The 22,497-nt window shown below is 39.5% G+C and overlaps 1 protein-coding gene across 3 annotated transcripts in view; it reads right to left on the reverse strand.

Annotated features, from left to right (window-relative positions):
• Window positions 1-22,497, reverse strand: part of drosha (drosha ribonuclease type III) — a 130,673-nt gene that overhangs the window by 17,883 nt on the left and 90,293 nt on the right. For all 3 annotated transcript variants that reach the window (NM_001113680.1, XM_031903195.1, XM_031903197.1), the window contains 3 exon segments: window positions 6,039-6,083; window positions 13,444-13,514; window positions 13,624-13,726. In NM_001113680.1, the coding sequence (NP_001107152.1) occupies window positions 6,039-6,083; window positions 13,444-13,514; window positions 13,624-13,726 (219 nt within the window).

Consider the following 22,497-nt stretch of genomic DNA (forward strand, 5'->3'; position numbering starts at 1 on the left):
TACTTATTAGTAATAAGGCCTAAGTCTGTTAGAAGTTTAATCAAACACAAAGTACTGCTTAAATAGGATCATACCCAAAAAAAACAAACAAAAGTAGACTTACTCAGAATGCTTCTCAGAACACTTTTGCCATGTTTTTTTTTTTTCTATTTTTTGCCGTTTCTGAGATATTTGCAGTTTAAGACTGCTAAAACAAAGCTTCTGTTTCTTCAATTGAACTAAACTGAACGTGCATAAAAGGTATCACTGACACTCACCTTCAAAGAGATCTGCTGAAAGCCTTGTAATAGTGGTCTAAAACTGTTAATATTTCAGAAACCGCTTACTAACAGGCTGGTGGCTGGTTGAATCAACTTGCTTTCATTTCAACTAAAAAGGGATAAGTATTCTTTACTAACTTTATCAAAACCATTGTGTTTTTTTACTGTTGGGTTTTATTTATTTTTTTCATAAGTAATTGTTGTTTTTGGAGCTAATTTACAAAGTTTGTGGGATCCATAGGCTTACAGCAGGTTACATTCCCTTGTAATTACCCTCAGCTTGAGGAGGGTGGGGTTTGATTAGTTCACCTTTACAGACTGCATAAATAGAACCACAGGCACTCCAGTGGAGCTTGCTCTGGTGGTAGGTGCTCTGTAAGTGATTGCTCTTTAAGTGGGACTCTGTAAGTGGAGTTATAAACTCAGGGAGTTAAGTGGGGACTCTGTAAGTGGAGTTATAAACTCAGGGAGTTAAGTGGGGGCTCTGTAAGTGGAGTTATAAACTCAGGGAGTTAAACACTAAGGGAGTTAAAAGCAAGGTAAAACAAGGTATTTACTACAAGTCCTTACACCTATTTTTGTTTAACTGTTCTTGTAACTGGGAGAATGAGTGGTAGCAACATTGAAGGTCTGACACAGTGCACAGCCTGCCACATGTATGCAGTTGTGGAACAACAGTTCCAAAGTGCATACCTCTGTTGTGGATGTGAGCGAATTGCCACTTTAGAGGCTCGCGTTAGAGTCCTAGAGGAACACGTTGCAACACTGCGTTCAATCAACAATCTTGAGAGGGGTCTCTTGTTAACTGAACAAGAACTAGTGGGGTCAGATAGTAGGGGGGGAGGGGAGCAGCAAAAGGATGATAGGGCAGTAAGCTGGGTGACAGTTAGAAAATCTAGTGTGGGGAAAAGGAAAAGGGAGGCTGCTCCAGGGTTTGCGCATCCCAACAGATTTGCCAGATTGTGTGAAGAAGATGGGAGTGTGAACTCTGGATTGGCGGTTCTAGGTGAGGCTGATCTCTCTAACAGCCGGGAGACCAGTTTCACTAGTAGTGGTGGGGAGGAGAGCAGAGCTAGGCCTAAACAGATGGTGGTTATAGGGGATTCGATCATTAGGAAAGTGGACAGGGTAATCTGTCGAGCGGATCGCTTCAACCGGACAGTTTGCTGTCTTCCTGGTGCCAGGGTTCGGCATGTGGTTGATCGGGTTGACACATTATTGGGAGGGGCTGGGCATGACCCGGCTGTCTTGGTACATATCGGTACTAACGACAAAATGAACGGTAGGTGGGGGACTTTAAAGAGTGAGTTCAGGGATCTAGGCTCTAAGATTAGGCAAAGGTCCTCCAATGTCATTTTTTCGGAAATTTTGCCGGTGCCACGTGCAAGTTTAGGGAGACAGCGGGAGCTTAGGGAGCTAAATGCGTGGCTAAAGTCTTGGTGTAGGAAGGAAGGGTTTGGGTTCCTAGAGCACTGGGCTGACTTTTCCTTGGGGTACAATCTATACAGCCCTGACGGATTGCACCTCAATGGAAGGGGGTCTGCTGTGCTAGGGGAGAGAATGGTTAAGAGGTTGGAGGAGTGTTTAAACTAGACAAGGGGGGGGTGGGTGAGCTAGAATTCCATGGGAAAATTAGTGTAGACGGGGTAGGGGGACTAGCAAAGGGTTGTGGGGGAGGAGTGAGGGGGGCATATAGTTTATCAGATAAGGAGCTTCCGTTACAAGGAAAGCAGTCTCATAATTGCCTTAGCTCTAATTCTCCCTTAGCTAATGTAAACATCAGAGGGAGAAGTAATAATCTCCGCTGCATGCTGGCTAATGCGCGTAGCTTGTCGGGTAAATTAGGGGAGCTGCAAGCTATTGCATGTATTGAAAATTATGATTTAATAGGTATCACTGAGACCTGGTGGGATGATAAATGCGACTGGGCTGTGAATTTAAATGGTTATACACTTTTTAGGAGGGACAGAGAGATTAAAAAGGGTGGAGGGGTTTGTCTTTACGTAAAGTCAGACTTAAAGCCATGTAATAAAGACATTACCAATGAAAACGTCGAATCTCTTTGGGTAGAAATTTCAGTAGGGCTGAAGGTCACAAAGAAAATGATCATTGGTGTATGTTATAAACCACCCCGTATAGATGAGGGGGATGAGGCCCAGCTATTGTTGCAAATGGAGGAGGCTTCAAAACTGGGTCATGTTGTTGTTATGGGGGACTTTAATTATCCGGACATTGACTGGAGTAATGGGGTGGCTAAGTCAGAAAAAGCTAGTAGGTTTGTAAATATGCTAAATGACAACTTTTTATTTCAGGCAGTTCAAGAACCCACTAGGAATGACGCTATTTTGGACCTGGTGATTTCTAATAATAATGAACTTATCTCTAACATTTGTGTGGGTGAGCATTTGGGGAACAGTGATCACAACATGGTCTCCTTTGAGATAATGCTGCAGAGACAGCGCTATAAGGGAGTAACTAAAACACTCAATTTTAGACGTGCAGACTTTGCCAGTATAAGGGCATCTCTGCAATGTGTCAACTGGGAAAGGCTTTTCATGGGGTTAGACACAGAAGGAAAATGGAACATCTTTAAAACATTGCTTTGTAGGTATACACAACAGTATATTCCCCTTGTAAGCAAGGAGAGGCATCGCAAAGCGAAACCTTTATGGCTGAATAAAAGTGTTATTGTCGAGGTTGGTAAGAAAAAACGTGCTTTTAGGGCATTCAAGTTAGCTGGGACAGCAGAAACTTTCATCAGGTACAAGGAAGCAAATAAAGCATGCAAAAAAGCTATCAGGCAAGCTAAAATAGAGATGGAAAGGGATATTGCAGCTAGGAGTAAAAAGAATCCAAAATTATTTTTTAATTATGTGAATAGTAAAAAAATGAAGCAAGAAGGGGTGGGAACTTTATTATCACGGGGGGGTACGTTGGTTGATGAAAACGGGGAAAAAGCTGAAATTTTGAACTCTTATTTTTCATCTGTCTATACATCTGAGGAGCCAGATAATGAAGGCTTCCCTTGTAATATGCCCAGTTCTAGTAATTTAGCTACTGACGCATGGGTCACTCGGGAGGAAATTCAAAGGAGACTTGAACATGTAAAGGTAAACAAAGGTCCAGGGCCGGATGGGATTCATCCCAGGGTATTAAATGAGCTGAGCGCTGTGATTGCCAAACCTCTTCACTTAATTTTTCAGGATTCATTGAGGTCTGGCATGGTGCCAAGAGACTGGCGGATTGCTAATGTGGTGCCGTTATTTAAAAAGGGATCCCGTTCTCAGCCTGAAAACTATAGGCCTGTTAGTCTGACATCAGTAGTAGGAAAACTTTTGGAAGGGGTAATAAGGGATAGGGTACTTGAATACATTGCAGTTCACAATACTATTAGTTTGTGCCAGCATGGTTTTATGCGTAACAGATCTTGCCAGACTAATTTAGTTGCCTTTTATGAGGAGGTGAGTAGGAACCTTGATGCTGGAATGGCAGTTGATGTCATCTACTTGGACTTTGCTAAAGCGTTTGATACAGTACCTCACAGAAGGTTAATGATCAAATTAAGGAATATTGGCCTAGAACATAATATTTGTAATTGGATAGAGAACTGGCTGAAGGATAGAGTACAAAGAGTGGTTGTAAATGGAACATTTTCTAATTGGACCAGTGTGGTTAGTGGAGTACCGCAGGGGTCAGTCCTTGGGCCTTTGCTGTTTAACTTGTTTATTAATGACCTGGAGGTGGGCATAGAGAGTACTGTTTCTATTTTTGCTGATGACACTAAATTGTGCAAAACTATAAGTTCCATGCAGGATGCTGCCGCTTTGCAGAGCGATTTGACAAAATTAGATAACTGGGCAGCAAAATGGAAAATGAGGTTCAATGTTGATAAGTGCAAAGTTATGCACTTTGGTAGAAATAATATAAACGCAAACTATCTACTGAATGGTAGTGTGTTGGGGGTATCCTTAATGGAGAAGGATCTAGGGGTTTTTGTTGATAACAAGTTGTCTAATGCCAGGCAGTGTCATTCTGTGGCTACTAAAGCAAATAAAGTGCTGTCTTGTATAAAAAAGGGCATTGACTCAAGGGATGAGAACATAATTTTGCCCCTTTATAGGTCCCTGGTAAGGCCTCACCTTGAGTATGCAGTGCAGTTTTGGGCTCCAGTCCTTAAGAAGGATATTAATGAGCTGGAGAGAGTGCAGAGACGTGCAACTAAACTGGTTAAGGGGATGGAAGATTTAAACTATGAGGTGAGACTGTCGAGGTTGGGGTTGTTTTCTCTGGAAAAGAGGCGCTTGCGAGGTGACATGATTACTCTGTACAAGTACATTAGAGGGGATTATAGGCAGTTGGGGGATGCTCTTTTTTCCCATAAAAACAATCAACGCACCAGAGGTCACCCCTTTAGATTAGAGGAAAGGAGTTTCCATTTGAAGCAGCGTAGGTGGTTTTTCACGGAGAGGGCAGTGAGGTTATGGAATGCCCTTCCTAGTGATGTGGTAATGGCAGATTCTGTTAATGCCTTTAAGAGGGGCCTGGATGAGTTCTTGATCAATCAGAATATCCAAGGCTATTGTGATACTAATATCTACAGTTAGTACTAGTGGTTGTATTTATAGTTTATGTATGTGAGTGTATAGATTGGTAGGTGTGGGTTAGGTGTGCTGGGTTTACTTGGATGGGTTGAACTTGATGGACACAGGTCTTTTTTCAACCCTATGTAACTATGTAACTATGTAACTAAAAATATCAAATTAATTGCGCATGTGCAAGCGGAGCGTAGAAAGAGGAACGCTCACTCACAGGTATTCCAAATCAGTGCAGTTTTCCGCTAACATGAGCACCAGCCCTGGGTATCAGGTATCTTTCCTATTCCTTTAAGGACCTACGCTATATATTGAAATTCCTGTGACTTTTATTAAAATAATGTTTTTTGTTTTTTTTTTTACATATACCCCACTGGCATGTCTTGCAGGGTCTTAACACAGACAGCAGACAATAAAAAAAACATTTAGGAAGGCTCCAGGCACTCACCAGATTTTATGCAGTTGATGCAAAGTAGTCTAATGGAATTTAGTAGAGTTTTCACTGCATCTCAACAAACTAATAATATGTACCAGCAGGGTGTTTAATGAACCACAGCACCCGGAATTACTGCGAACAGACTAGTGGCTACAAGTGATGTAGGGTAAGGTCCTTGTGCTATTGACCAAATGAGCTGGCGAGTTAAACAGAGAAACTAATATTTTACTGTATCAAAGAAAGACCACAATGTGCATTTATGTGTGTTAAATTTTCGTTAAATCGATACCATTGAGAGAATCTGAATTCCACATTCAACCTGTATGGTCACAGCTCACATATAATAAGAAAAAGTTAATAAGAAAAACAAAGCTCCAAGAGTATGCAAAACTAATAGACATGTCTGCTGCATTAGATTAAAGCCACTTTTAAACAATGGCTTGTTCACATCATAAAAAATAAAAAAAATGGCACATTCACCCCAAGCAATATAAAAAAGTCACTAAAATAAATGTTCTCTTGGGACAGAAAAGAAATTGCCTCATGTTTGTTTGAGACGGTGTTAATTCCAATTGTTTGGTTTACACACTTCAGAGGATGATATATATATATATACAGCGCACAGCTTGTTAATAAATCCAGAGCTGGTATCATGAATGTCAAGAAAAGGAACTAAAGAGAAGAGGGAAATAAATAAAAGGCAATAAAAGCAACTATATATATTACAATAAGGGGGAAGAGTCTCCTTACTTGAAGCGGGTGTAGTGGATAATTAAGCCACACGTCTCGCAGGTCCTGTAGATATTGAAAAATGTCATTAATGCTCCAGGCAATCATTTAGCAAATTCCACAGCACTAAATAAAATGTCATTACTTAAAACTACACAACTATTTGAAATGCTGACTCCACTCATAGGAAATCCAATACAGCCTTTAAATTAATTTGGAAACAAAATGCTTATATATAACTGACATCAAGTAAAGGGTAATAATTGGAGGAAGACAAATAAGTAGTTAAGTGCATTGTTATTCGTGATTAAGCACAAATTCCTTTTCCATGGAAAATAATTTAAAAAAAAGGTTCATATATAATGGTTTCCATTGAAAACAAATTTGCATTAGTTAAAGAAGCATGAAGCAAACTAAGTGTACCGGAAACAGAAATGGATCATTAAAAATATACATCATTTGTTTTAATCTAATGCTACCACCAGAAAAAAAAGGGCAATTAAAGATTGGTTGCAGTTATAAAAAGTATCATAGGACACAGTAAAATATTCCTTTGGCAATGTATATTGCTTAGTTACTACAAGATATTTTATACACTATAGGCTTTTGAGAGACACACACACACCTTTTTATCCAAGTATTGCAGAATCTAAGGGGGGAACTGGCAGCACTGAGGGCAGCTGCAAACATGGGGGAGAACAGGAGGCTCACTGAGCAACCACTGGCAGGGGCCGGTGTAGAGGGGGGGGGAGAAGGGACAGTGGAGGTTAATGAGGGAGACAAATTTGTAACAGTTAAGAGGGGCAGTAGGGGGCACAAGGGTAGGGGGGCTGGTTCAAAGCTTGTACAAACCAACAGATTTGCCGCGTTAGGTGAAGATGCTGGGGAAGGCAGCTCTGAGCTGGCGTGTATGGAGCAGGCTGACTCTCAGAGCACCCTGGGAGCCGGCACCTCTAATACAGGTGGGGGGAGTAGTGCTAGGAAGGGAAGGCAGGTTATAGTTGTAGGGGATTCAATTATTAGAAAGGTGGATAGGGTAATTTGTCGCAAAGACCCTACATGCCGAACTGTGTGTTGCTTGCCTGGTGCTAGGGTTCGGCATGTGGTGGAACGAGTGGACAGATTGTTGGGAGGGGCTGGGGAAGACCCGGCGGTCTTGGTACACATAGGTACCAATGACAAAGTTAGAGGAGGGGGGGAAGTCCTCAAGAACGATTTTAAAAAGCTAGGTGCAAAGTTGAGGGCGAGGACTTCCAAGGTAATTTTCTCAGAGATATTACCTGTGCCACGAGCAACATTAAGAAGGCAGCGGGAGCTCAGGGAGATTAATGCGTGGCTGAGAGATTGGTGCAGGGAGGAGGGCTTTGGGTTTCTCCAGAACTGGGCTGATTTCTCAATCGGCTACAAGCTCTTTGCCAGGGATGGGCTGCACCTCAATGATGATGGGGCAGCTGCTTTGGGGGAAAAGATGGCTAGCGGGTTGGAGGAGATTTTAAACTAGGAGTGGGGGGGGAGGGTGCAGCGGGAAATTCTGTGGTAGACAGGATAGATGAGGTAGTGGGCATAGTAAGGAAAATTGGGGGAGGAGACTTGCTTCGGGATACTGATAATGGCAGGGAGGCCCATAAGTTGTTTACACGTCATTCTCACGCCGGAACCAGTATTAAATGTATGTTTACCAATGCAAGGAGTCTGACTGGTAAAATGGGAGAGCTGGAGGTACTGGCGTTGGAGCGGAAATATGATGTGATTGGTGTTGCTGAAACTTGGTTGAATGAGTCTCATGACTGGGCTGTTAATATTGGGGGGTATACATTGTTTCGGAGGGACAGGGGCAATAGGAAAGGAGGAGGAGTGTGTCTGTTCATTAAGCACGACTTAAAAGCAAATATTAAGGAGGAAGTGATGGGGGGAACAGAGGGAGCTGAATCCTTATGGGTTGAGCTTCTCACAGATAGTAAAGAATCTACCAAGCTAATTGTAGGGGTATGCTATAGACCCCCTAATGTAAGCGAAGAGGAGGAGGCCCAGCTCCTGTTGCAAATAGAAAAGGCTGCTAGTTTGGGGCAAGTGATAATAATGGGGGATTTTAATTACCCTGATATTGACTGGGGCAATAGTACTGCCAGGACAGTAAATGGGAACAAGTTTATAAACTTGCTGCACGACAACTTTATGTCACAGGTTGTTGAGGAGCCAACCAGGAACAATGCTATACTAGATCTAGTGATCTCTAATGACCCAGAACGTATAGCAAATGTGCAAGTGGTTGAACCCCTGGGTAATAGTGACCATAATGTTATTTCATTTGATGTTTGGTGCAGGAAACAAATTTACACGGGGGCAACAAAGACACTGAATTTTAGGAAGGCAAATTTTAGCTCCTTAAGGGCAGCGCTTCAGGGCATAGATTGGGGCATTATGTTTTCTGATAAAAATACAGAGCAGAAATGGTTGTCATTTAAAATGATATTAAATCATTACTGTTCTCAATTCATTCCATTAATAAGAAAAAGTAGAAGTGTTAAGAATCACCCCATGTGGCTTAACTCTGAGGTAAAGAAGTTAATAGGGAAAAAAAGGAAAGCTTTTAAGAAATATAAGTCAGAGGGGACAGTAGCTGCGTTTAATGAATATAAACACTACAACAAGTGTTGTAAAACAGCAATCCGGAAGGCAAAGATAGAAAATGAGGAGCGCATCGCGGCCGAGGCCAAGACTAACCCCAAAAAGTTTTTTAAGTATATTAATAGTAAAAAGATGCAGGTTGAGGGTGTGGCCCCATTGAGTTATAATAACAATATGGTTACAGCGGATACAGAAAAGGCAGATGTGCTTAACCAGTTCTTTTCTTCTGTGTATACAGTAGAGGAGCCAGTGGGCCAAGTCTCACCCAATAGCTTCACTGTTGCCTCAGCTCCAACTACACAGTGGTTGGCACAGGATACGGTGCTTAAAGGGTTACACACGATAAATGTAAACAAGGCACCTGGGCCAGATGGAATACACCCTCGGGTACTGAGAGAGCTAGGGGCAGAATTGCAGTGGCCCTTGTTTCTGATATTCTCAGACTCTCTTTCATCAGGTATGGTACCTAGTGATTGGAAGAAGGCGAATGTCACTCCCATATTTAAAAAGGGAATAAGATCTCAGCCTGGCAATTATAGGCCTGTAAGTTTGACATCCGTGGTGGGCAAGTTATTTGAAGGCTTGTTAAGGGATCACATTCAAAATTATGTAGTGGAGAATGCCATTATGAGCAGTAATCAGCATGGCTTTATGAAGGACAGGTCATGTCAGACCAATTTAATTGCTTTTTATGATGAGGTAAGTAAGAAGCTGGACAGTGGGGATGCAGTAGATATAATCTATTTGGATTTTGCCAAAGCATTTGATACCGTTCCCCACAAACGACTGCTTTCTAAGCTAAGGTCTATTGGTCTTAGTGAAGTCGTTTGCACATGGATAGAAAACTGGCTACAGGATCGGGTACAGAGGGTGGTTGTTAATGGCACATTCTCTACTTGGAGTAAGGTTCTCAGTGGGGTCCCTCAGGGTTCTGTACTGGGTCCACTTTTGTTTAATTTGTTCATAAATGACTTAGGGGAGGGTATTATGAGTAATGTATCAGTGTTTGCAGATGACACAAAACTCTGCAGACCAGTCAATTCTATCCAGGATGTGACATCCCTGCAGCAGGATCTTGACCAACTGGCAATCTGGGCAGCTAAGTGGCAGATGAGATTTAATGTGGATAAATGTAAGGTCATGCACCTGGGATGTAAAAATATGCAAGCCTTAACCTTAATGGGACTGCACTAGGCAAATCCATAATGGAGAAGGATCTTGGAGTCCTTGTAGATAATAAACTTGGCTGTAGCAAGCAATGCCAGGCAGCAGCTGCAAGGGCAAACAAGGTTCTGAGCTGTATTAAAAGGGGTATAGATTCACGGGAGGAGGGGGTTATTCTTCCCCTTTACAGAGCGCTGGTAAGGCCCCATCTAGAATATGCTGTTCAGTTTTGGTCTCCAGTGCTCAAACGGGACATTATTGAGCTAGAGAGGGTCCAGAGAAGGGCAACTAAGCTGGTAAAGGGTATGGAAAGTCTCGGTTATGAAGAAAGACTGGCCAAGTTGGGTCTGTTTACACTGGAGAAGAGGCGCTTAAGAGGTGACATGATAACTATGTATAAATATATAAGGGGATCATATAATAACCTCTCTAATGTTTTATTTACCAGTAGGTCCTTCCAACGGACACGAGGGCACCCACTCCGTTTAGAAGAAGGGAGGTTCCATTTAAATATTCGGAAAGGATTTTTTACAGTGAGAGCTGTGAAGTTGTGGAATTCCCTCCCCGAATCAGTCGTACTGGCTGATACATTATATAGCTTTAAGAAGGGGCTGGATGGATTCTTAGCAAGTGAGGGAATACAGGGTTATGGGAGATAGCTCTTAGTACAAGTTGATACAGGGACTGGTCCGATTGCCATCTTGGAGTCAGGAAGGAATTTTTTCCCCTCTGAGGCAAATTAGAGAGGCTTCAGATGGGGTTTTTTGCCTTCCTCTGGATCAACTTGTAGTTAGGCAGGTTATATATAGGCATTATGGTTGAACTTGATGGACGTATGTCTTTTTTCAACCCAACTTACTATGTTACTATGTTACTATGTTATAAAGGAAATCTGAACTGTAGCCATGGTGTCTCCAGCCTATCCCATTGTGCTCTGAATCAAGAGTCTGAGGTGGTTACTGCCTGCTTATGACAGGGTCCAGATGTTCTGGCCAGTAGAAGTTAATATGCAAGTTCTGACTGCAGATCTGTGAGACTAGGACATGGCCAATTAGATCAATGGAAGGGCAAGTTCAAATATGAAGCAATATTTGAAGCTCAAGGTGGGATCATAATGGATTAATATAACATTGCCTCTATCTTTTAAAAATGCAACCTGTAATATCTGTTGTATGTTCTACACACAACTAGCACTGTTTGACTCACTGGCAGGCCCGGATTTGTGGCGAGGCCACTCCAAGGATTTTTCATAAAAATTCGATCTTTATTGTAACATTGCCATCCAATCCAAGCATTGGATGGCAATGTTACAATAAAGATCAAATTTTTATGAAAAGTCCTTGGAGTGCGCTTGTAACAATCTTTTGATGGTATTTATATATATATATATATATATATATATATATATATATATATATATATATATATATATATATATATATATATATATATATATATATATATATATATATATATATATATATATATATATATATACATATATACATACATACATACATACATACATTGTATACTCTAGTACAGTGCTGTCCAACTGGCGGCCCGCAACCCCCCTCTGTGTGGCCCCCCCACATGTCTGGCTGCTTTGATGGCACATACAGCCAGCATAGGGCAGGTAGAGTATGGCACACACAGGCAGCATAGGTCAGTATGGCACACACAGGAAGGGTAGGGCAGGCAGAGTATGGCACACACAGTCAGGGTAGGGCAGGCAGAGTATGGCACACACAGTCAGGGTAGGGCAGGCAGAGTATGGCACACACAGTCAGGGTAGGGCAGGCAGAGTATGGCACACACAGGCAGGGTAGGGCAGGCAGAGTATGGCACACAGAGGCAGGGTAGGGCAGGCAGAGTATGGCACACAGAGGCAGCATAGGGAAGGCAGAGTATGGCACACACAGGCAGGGTAGGGCAGGCAGAGTATGGCACACACAGGCAGCATAGGACAGGCAGAGTGCTGCCTGTGTGTGTCATACTCTGCTTGCCCTATGCTGCTTGTGGGAGGTGAACCTGGCAGGGGTTTGTTGTGGGAGTTTGTTAGCAGTTGGAAATAGCCATTAAATGGTCCCTAAGGTGTGTAATTATGTACTGGGGGTTGCTCTGCTATCCACAGGGGAGGAGGCATATGGAATTTAAGGCTATATCTTAATATGACATAATTCTTTCACATATGAATGATGGTTGATATCCCCACAGTAAGGACCAAGCATTTGGGATTTTGCTGTGCTACCACCATTGGGATAAAATAGGTGTGGTTTGAAGTGGGTGAGGTTTCAAAAAGGGGAGTGGTCAAAACTGGCTTCCATTAGCGGCCCTCCACCATGTATGCTAGAGAAATTCCAGCCCTTGGCACCGTAGAAGTTGGACAGCACTGCTCTAGTATAAGCAGAGTTTTTCAGCACTAACAATGTGCTGAAAAAGTAACCCTCGGCTTATACTCGAGTATATGGATTTGAAGATGTAATGTGCTTGTTATTCGCAACCCCCCCCTTGCACGTACGCACATATGTGATACACTGGGAACTGCACACAGAAGAAATATGCAGGGGAACGCTCTAAGCAAACAAGTGAAGCATACGAACGCCTTAGGGACGCCAGGGGACGTGCACACAGCACACATATGATGGTAACAGCATACGAGTGAAGCATCCGATTTATACAATGGTAGCGCATGCAGCAGGATGGGAGCGCACACAGCAGGATGGCAAGTACTTATCACTTAGTATGGCAGCTTAGCCTTCCCAAACTTGCTTTTGTCTGCTGCTGTAGCATTTTTAATTCCCTGTACCAGTTTTCTTTTCCATTGCTGTAACTCTTCAAGGCAGGAAGGTCAAAGGGTCCTCCACCCACCTTTCCCTAATCTGCAGCTGCCAGCATGATATATTTATGATGAGTTCACAGGGGGACACGCTGAGTGCATTTCCCACCCTAGGCTTATACTCGTCAATACGTTTTTCCAGTTTTCTTAGGTAAAATTAGGTACCTCGGCTTATATTCGGATCGGCTTATAATCGAGTATATACGGTATATTATATATATATATTATATATATATATATATATACGGTATATATATATATATATATACGGTATATATATATATATATATATATTATATATATATATATATATATACGGTATATATATATATATATATATATATATATATATTTCCCTGGAATTTCTTCCCTTGGTAACCTTTAAAGTAACTTAAAGTCTTGGACAGGCAGATGTAAGAGTTCTGCTTGAATGCATAATGCAGATTATAAAGTTTAGGGAAGAATAATGGCCGGGGCTGTTAAAGGGAAGGGCATTTTTATAGTGGCTTTGTACAAAATAGAGGTATAAAGTAGGTGAAGCAGAAAATTAACAGTTAGATTAAAAATAAGACAAAAGTTGTGTGATGACACTATCACTTTTGATTCATATTTTTAATTCAGCTGTCATGATTCAAGTCAGATGTTTCAAAACAATTGTTTATTTTTTGTTCCTCTCATAACTTGTGCACAAACTTCTGTTTGTACGCATATTTCATGAAGCAAACTGATGTAAATAGACGGATCTGTTCTAATAATTTCCTTTTATTAAAACTGACAGCAAATTACAGTAATTACCTGATTACCGAAGAGCAGTCTTCCAAATAATTGCTTTGCTTCTTCAAGTCCACCTTCCAAATAAACTGCACCTGTTACAAGAACATCACAATGCAAAGTTTTATTAGTCACATATTTTGCTAACATATTATATTCATTTAATCTGCTACTCCTGTCCCCACTAAATAAAAAAGTCATTACCCATGAGTGCTTCAAAGCAGTTTGCCATGGCATGGCGTAAGTCTGATTCTCTGCACAGATCAGGCCCATGCGCATATAGCATAAAGCGATCCAATTCCAATTTCTACAAAAAAAAATGTTTTCACAAAATTAGACATAGTAATGTGAGGGGTGTATATTGATACTACAATATTTTATTTTCTGCATCTCCTTTTGTTTCAGGGCAGACAAGACTGAATTTGCCTGTTCAAAACACTAACCGTACGCACAGTACCTAAATTGTAATTATTCACTGGGAAGAAGTACATTTTATAAAAGAGTGGCTGTATCTTTATCCAAATCTATTACTATCTACAAAAAAGATTGGCTACAGTTTTGTGTGTATTTTTAGGCCCATTCCCTTAAGGCCTGTGACAGACGGGGAGATTAGTCGCCCGTGACAAATCTCCCTTGTCGCAGGCGACTAATCTCCCCCCCCCCCCGAAATGCCATCCCATCGGCTAGAATGTAAATCGCCGGTGGGATGGCATATGTGGCGTTGCCTTGAGAGGAAAACGTTTCTTCGTACCATTCTGAATGGTATGATCCAAAACTCTAAACAACATAGAAGGCATTAGGCATTATTTATCAGCAGCAAACATCATGAATATCAACAACAACTGAATTCTAAGACAGAAAGGACATGCATGCTTTTTTAAATGTAACCCCAGAGTGTAGATGACTTGCAAACTTAACTGCTATCTGGTTGCTAGGGCTAATTAGATTAACATTCTAGGGCAGGAGTTTGGACATACGAATGGCAGAGCAGCTAAGCAGAACTATAAGCAATAAACACTGTATTACAGTCAACTGACAGTGACCCCAACAACAAGACAGAACATTTAGTTACACACCAGAAACAACCACAATAGAAAGGCTAATGATTTAAGGACCAACTTAAATTGATCAATCTACACCATACTAAAAGTTTATGTAAAGTTAAATTCCCCATTTAATATTCTAATACAGGTGTATTTTACATTTTCCTGGATTTTACAAAAATTTTTCCTGGTCCCTTGAAAAACATAAAATAGGGCTTCTACTCTATCTCAATTATCTGTTTTATCTGCAATTTCAACATTTTTAGAATTAATAAGAATTAAGTGGCTATTTAAGATTTAAAAGCTATATATGTAGTGAGGTGCTTCTTTTTTAAAGGGTGGGTCGTTATAAAGCACCATCTTGCTTTACACTACGTATTCAGATTCCAATTTTACCTTTAGATCCCACCATATTTTTATTTCAAGCTAAAATGTTCACACTAATATCTGCATTCTGTACTCTAAATGTAACCACTTAAAATACACTTACTTTCTTTGTTAAGTGCTTTGACTTTTCAAGCTAGGGCTCATCACTCCTCTTGTATTAAACACCTACATGATGCATTTGGAAGTAGTAAAGAGCAGTGGAATGCCCTTCAAAATTACATGGCTTAAACAAGCAGTAAAAGTTCAAATGAAGGGCCATCCAGGGTTATTTTGGGACTACGTACAGAAAACAGATAGAAAAAAAAAAAAAAGAGGAGCAACTAAAATGTATACATTACCTTACATGCAAGCTAACATATTTCTGTATTTATAAGTTACAGACTTATGCAGTGTCATTTTATATCAAGGAGTCATTACACTGCATGCAGGAGCTTCTATTAAAAGCTTGATCTATTATTTTAATGTAAAGAGAAAGTAAAACTAATTTCATCAAAGTCTATTATCATAACTGTAAATCTTTTTGTCCCCAACTGCTACATTTATAACATGGGCCCACATAATATTTAATTAGAATAATCACCGCTTGGATTTCTCCAGGGTCATAATCTTGAATTAAAGGAAGTTGTGCTGTGATGGCTGCAAGCTCTTTTTTGCCCAATGTAGCACACAGCTAAAAGTCGGTTGCATGGTGTGAGTAAGAGGAAAGGCGCTGGGTAGGCAATGCGGATATGCAAGACAGAAAAGGATTTGCACAGTCATCTTTCTACTTCTCTTTTCTGTTTGGTAGTGTTTTTAACATTTTCCACAAAAAGCATTGTGTAAGTCTTTTAGAATACTCTTGGTACAGTGACTGGATCATGACAGGATCATGAGTCACAGGTCACCAATTTTCAACCTAACTACATAGCTATTCCATGTATCATTGTTGTATTAGATGGTTTACCTTGACAAGGTATGGTGGCTTACCAATCTTATGATCATAAATTTGTCACTAAAAACCCGTTTTTGTAAACACATGCACTAGCATAGATAATTTACGGGACCAGGGAATGTGCATTGATCAATCCCCCTCTCTTTATTTTAGCCAGTTTATAGTGAAAATTCTCTTATTTTTTCCCCAAGCGTTATGTATATGTATAACAATGCAGGAATAGAACATACATTCATACAGACGGTCATCTGTCAGTAGAAAAATGCTCTATACCTGTACAATGTATAATGCCAAAAAGTCTGGTAACAGATGGGTTAAAATGTTCTTTCCAACCAAAATAGAAATGCCTATTTAATGCAAGTGAATAGTTCAATGCAGTTGTTAACATTCAGAGTGATAAAATATTTATTGGCATATCTGAAATGTCTTACACTGTACATTAAATGACTGCCTGTCACACAGCTCTTTCACTTACAAAACTGGCACAAATCTACTTTGATCATTTCTTTTACTGTTAAACTTACTGAAAAAATTAAACTGTTACATTCCTCTTATAATAAGAGAATATTCATCTGATTAAAGAAATTAAAGTTTAAAATAGAAGAAACTGTTCTTATTGCATAGCGGTATTTTAATGCCATCTTTGCCATTATCACTGATTAGGTTCTCATCCATAAAATGGCTAGAGCTGGATGCAGATTTAATCCTTTGTGACTAAATTGGGTTAAAAAAAATCTATACATACAAATTTATTGTATTTTAACAACTTTGACATTTTTGAAGTTGCAAATGCCAGAACCTAAAGCTTTTTTGCTTTTTCTCATCAAATGAGGAAACCGAAATATGTTTTAAATAGCTGAACCTGTCAGATTCAAAGTCTGATGAGCTACTTCGCATTTCAGTGGCCTTTAATTAGATTACTGTCCTTTTATCTAATTTCTTAAACTTGGAAATCTGTGGACCCCCACCCCCTTTCTGAAAATATTTATTTGGATGACAAAGACAAAGCTATCACTATTGAATTCTTTTTACATTACAACAGAGAGTTTATGAGGCCATCTAAGAACGTGTATTTGCATAGCCTTTTCCATTACTTTCCATTTTGTGCCTCATAAAAATCATGTAGGCTTCAGGGCTCTTGCATTTTTGGCATTCATTTCCTTTATTGCCATTTGAGACTTGATACAGTAGAATACAAGTCTGAAGCACTGATTAAAAAATCCCTTCACACTATATTTCTGCACTAACAGAGCAGCAGCCAACCTGTAAAAGACTGGATCAAACTGTACAGCTCAGACACATTTACATATTTGCTATACACTTCATTGACTTGTCGTAATGCTACATGCTAATTCTTTGCTGTTAATGTTTTTGCGTTTTGTATGAAATGTGTTAAATTCAACTTTTTCTCCCCAAATAGGAGTAAAATCCTATCTGCTGGTACAGGATACAGGTTTTTTTTTAAAACATAATTATTTAGAATTGTAAGAAGAAAGTATCACAGTGTATCTTGATGTCTCAGGCCCTCATTTACAAACATGTGCAAATGTGCAGCACTACAGCAAACCCAATTAGCCAATCAACAACTTGTATTGATTGCGCTAGTGAAGTTAGAAAGCAATGTTTTTATCTCTATGGATTGCTATGCTTGTACAAACAATGTAAAGTAACACACTTGACAAAACTGTAAGAATATTACATGCTAACATTCAAGGTTGTAGTGCAACAATTAATGGAGTATTCCTTTATCAATCAATTTTGGCTGTCCATGCCACTAATACTGCTAGCTGGTTCCTGTTGAGAGATTATAACATTACTGGAGAACTAAGGCTGTCTGGTATGATAATGATAAGGAAGGCTGTACAGAGGCAGCGCAAATCAACAGGAACTTAGCTAAGTCTTACTCTAAACTAGCAAGGGGGGGGATTAAGTAGCAGCAACACATAGGGCGTATAACTTTGCTATAGAAAATGTATCCACTGAAGAAGTGGCTAGGATATTGGTGAGATCTTACCTACATGGAGCACAGGAGTTGTGAGGGGGATGCCCCTGGTCATTATGCTGACAAACTTTACATGTTAAAAACTATGTCTGGAACTAATAATATATATTTTAAACCAACCCTTTTTAAATCACTATTTACTATTAACTGAATCTGTGACCAATATTTATTTCTATCATTTGTTTTATTGTATGGGTACATGGCTGCCCAGACACTTATAATCACTTAAGTAATAAATACTGCGGTTTATAAATAATATGGTAGAGTGCAATATATAATAGTTAATTCTATGAACACAATTACACGTGTTGTCACCCTTAAATAAAAGAAAATATTGTGCTATTAATAAAAGGTATTTTTGCCCAAACACACTTCTTGGACTTTTGTATAGTTGCACCAAAAGCCACTATGGCTGTCCTGCCTCTTCTATGGAAGCGTACGCATATTCACCTTGACACTGTGAAACCCTCGAGCTACCACAAACTGCAAACTGCACTAGCAGTCTGAACTATTTAAACCCTTATAAATGTCTTCTTCAGTAGTATTCAATAATAACATACCTTAAAGGAGAGGGAAACGTAAAAACTAAGTAAGCTTTATCAGAAAGGTCTATGTAAATACAGCCATAAGCACTCACAGAAATGCTCTCTATCTAAAGAAACACAGAATTTCTTGTCTCCTTTTTTGTTAACATATTCTTTGGTTTTAGACTTCCTCTCTCAGAAAAATCCTTGATTCCCCGGGCCAGAGTCTGTGCAGCTTTCTCCTCTCTCTTCTCCTGCTCCCCCTCCCTTAAGAATTCCTAAAGCTCACTACCCCCTCCCTTAGGAATGTGTAATCTGAGCTACCAGTCTCTAGACCAAGCTAAAATGGCAGCTGCAATCTTAAACAAACGGAAGGAGCTTCTAGGGCTCTTTACTCAGGTATGGTAACGCTTTCTGCAGAATAAATAGTGTTCTATAGTGTGCTCTAGGTGGCACTAATGTGGCTAATCTATTGGCAATGCCATCCCCACCGGTTGAATGTAAATCGCCGGTGGGATTGTATACCGGGCGGTGCGATTTGCCGAAGTGAGGAAGGGGAAAACAGAGGAAACAGGCTACAGTATATTTTGGAAAAAGACTTTTTTTTTTCCTGGTGTTAAGCAACAAATTATATTTAGATATTATATCAAATTTTATATCTTATTATTTTCTGGCACTTAGCCGCATAAATGAGTTTTGTGTTGCACCTGAGCACAATGAAGTAGTGATGAGGAAGGGAGCAGCGAGCGGCTGTAAACTGATTATGAGAGCAATGAATATTTCTTTATTTCAAAAGCAAGTTGACAAAGAGATGCCACAAAAACAGTGTTGATGTACTTATGCATGCAGATCTATGTGAACTGCTTTCTGCATAATAATTGCTATTATGCTATTACAGCTCACTAAGGTGACAGACTGCTTTTCATGGGCTCGATATTAACTCCAATAGCCACTTAGAGTGGGGCAATGCTTGCAAGTTATCTTGTGCATGCTAGAAGGCTGTGAAAAGAAATGGTTATTTATACAGACAAATATGATAAGATCTGGCAGATTAGAATCATGTTGGGCTATCCTTTTATTATGAATATGAAAGAAACAAATATGACATTTATAATCATGGACTCAACAAGTTCATTATTGTTGAGCCTTGTCTGCAATTTCCTTGTTTACTTTTTATTTTAATGTTATATATATATATATATATATATATATATATATATGTATATATAACAGAACATAATATAGCCCCCATGCCAGAATCAAATTTCAGAACCCAGCACTGCTAGGCAGAAGTGCTACGCACTGACCAAATTGCTATACACAGAGCTAGGCCAAGAGGTACCCAAGACAAGGATGCCCTTGTCCACCACCCATACCACCTCACCAACCCTGCACTCCTTAACAGTATCATGTCATAGAAATAACTGCCAACTTACCAAGTCAATCCCAGCCAAACAGCAGTATGTACCATGCTTAAAGAACACCGGAATTTCACCACAGGACCCCATACTAATTTGTCTTCCATAAGAAATATGCTGCACAAATTAGATCTACAAGAGGAAACCTTTGCTGTTCAGAAAGAACATCATACCAAGCTTGTTGCCTTGCATTGCTGGAATCCTAGGTTCAATTTATTCATTTGTATGTTCGTCCTGCTTTCTGCACTGGTTTCCACAATACAAAACCTACATGAAGGTTGATTAGCTAATGATATAATGATAAAAATACTGATAAAATAGGTCTTTAAAACAGGAAATTTTTAGAGGTGTAAAGTGTAAGCAAGGAATGTCAGCGCACTAACCGAGGTTTAGAGTTTTAATGTATAACTCTTTTTAAAGCCCATAAGAAACTTTATGAAATTATAACTATCAGCTATTCCTACATTAGTTAAATCGAACCAATTTTGGCTGGCTCTGAAAAGCTGCCCTACTGAGCAATACTCCCAGTATAAAATGGCAGCTGCTATCCGAGGGAGCTTCTAGGGCTGTTATTCAGGTACAGTAATGCTTTCTGCTGAATAAATATAGGGTTCTAGGTGGCACTCATGTGGCAACTCTATTGGCAGTAGTATCCTTTAAAGGAACTATAACACAAAAATAGAAAGTAATGTAAATATAATGCAGTGTTGCCCTGCACTGCTCAAACTGTTCTGTTTGCTTCAGAATAGTTTATATTAACAAGCTGCTGTGTAGCAATGGAGGCATTTGAATTAGGGTTAACGGCACAGGTTAAGTAGTGGATAACACCATAATATTCTACAGAGCTTATCTGCTATCTGCTTTGTAACCTGAGCTTTTTCTCCTTTACAATGGTTGGATAAACTGTTGCTTATATATTACTATACAACTATGGCGGGGTTTCTGAAGCACATATACCAGTTTTACCAGTGCAGGTCAACACTGCATTATATTTCCATTATTTCAACCACTTTAATTTTTGTGTTACTGTTTCTTTAATATTAAGGCTGCAGCATCCCCTTAATCATTTGGGATTCCTTCTCCTCCTCTAAATTCACTTGGCTCCCTCCATTAGGAAAGACTTTGGCTCTTGGCTAACAGAGCATGCAGTTCTCAACTCAGGTTACCAAATTCATCCTCCAGTATAACAGCCAATGAAGAGGTGGCACTTTGGTTTGCACAGAAACTCTGCTCTAGCTGTGCACTCTGCTTGAGAAACATGTATTTTTGCCAAAGATCCTGTCCTGAGATCAGCTTAACCATTACAGTGCTCAGTCCAAGCAGGACTTTTTATCAAAGTTAGATCTTCCTGTGTAAGCCTGCAATCTTCATGGCATAAACTATACAGTGCACATGTGCTGTTTGCAGATGTAAATGTCACTGAAGATGTGTGAGAAGGAAAATGGCATCCAGATGAAAGCTGCTATTTGTTACAGACAAATGTGATGGCGCTGGCAAAAGGAGGGGATGTATGCAATACAAATGATGTGGTTTGGGTGGGGGAATATGTGCCTAACTATTTTACATGGTAGGAAAATGTAGGGGGTTACATGTCCTTTAAGTCAAATACAAAAAGACATTCAAATTGCAAGTATCATTAATATGGTACTGATTGTATTGCTTTTAACCTTGATATACAAGGTTATTTAAATGACACTTAAATCACCACCTTCCTGCATAACAGATTGTAATAAAGGATAGTCTGGTTACCTTGAACTTTGTACTTCCCTCTCTACTATGAAATCTGTGTGCTGCAGACATTGGCTCAAAAATGCTCAAGATGCTTGTTGGTATTAATTTTATTAAATGATCCATCTGAATTTGGAAGTCTAATTATTGGCATATGAAAGTGGCTGAATTTGGCCTCCTAGGTTTTATATATCTGGCATAAAAGTTTTCTTTGGTTCCTGTATTCCTGCTAAATAATCTAGCTCCTCTGTCACTCTGACAAACATGTATCCTATCTAAAATGAAAAGCAGTGAATGGCGATATGGCTTTTTGATCTTAGAAAGCAATATAGCTGGTCATATAGATTTCTTTCTGACCCTAAAAATGTGCAATAAGGTAAAACACTGGATTATACCAATTTTAATAATCATAGCTGCAAACGGGGTTACAAAAAAACTCCTTTACTTTGGTATTTCATTTATATGCAAGGCAAAAAAATATCTGTGATTGTAATTTAATTTTAAGGCAGCAAAACAGATCATCCAGCAATTTATGCTATATCTCCACACTTGAATATGGCTCAGTGAAATTAATTACATCACGGAAATAAAAAACCCCACAGAGGAATTGTGCACAATCATTACAGAATGTTTACTAGCACCTGGGAGTCACAGCTGACACATCTTGAACACACTTACTAAATCTCCTGTAAATTAAACTCTAATATGTTCCAGCAGACCTAGTGCTGATCTAGATAAATGCTGTAGATTACAAGAAGAAATCACTCTCTGTTGCTTAAATGGTCCAATGAGACTTCTTTCATATAACTATAACTTTTTCTTTTTACCATAGTACAGGTCTTGATCCATATGCTATAACACAGAAATGTCAGCCTCATGACCCTTCAGTTAAAAAAAAATACCAATATCTTCTGAGAGGTTACACTGGATATTTGCTAACATTTATAAACCTACATTAAGGTCTCAATGACAAAAAATTTGTTGGCCATCTTGGAGTGCCAAACAGCATGACAAAATTGTTCTACTTTATTCCAATATGTGGTCA

This window comes from Xenopus tropicalis, chromosome 6 (genome assembly GCF_000004195.4).
Source record: "Xenopus tropicalis strain Nigerian chromosome 6, UCB_Xtro_10.0, whole genome shotgun sequence".
NCBI classification, from domain to species: Eukaryota; Metazoa; Chordata; class Amphibia; order Anura; family Pipidae; genus Xenopus; species Xenopus tropicalis.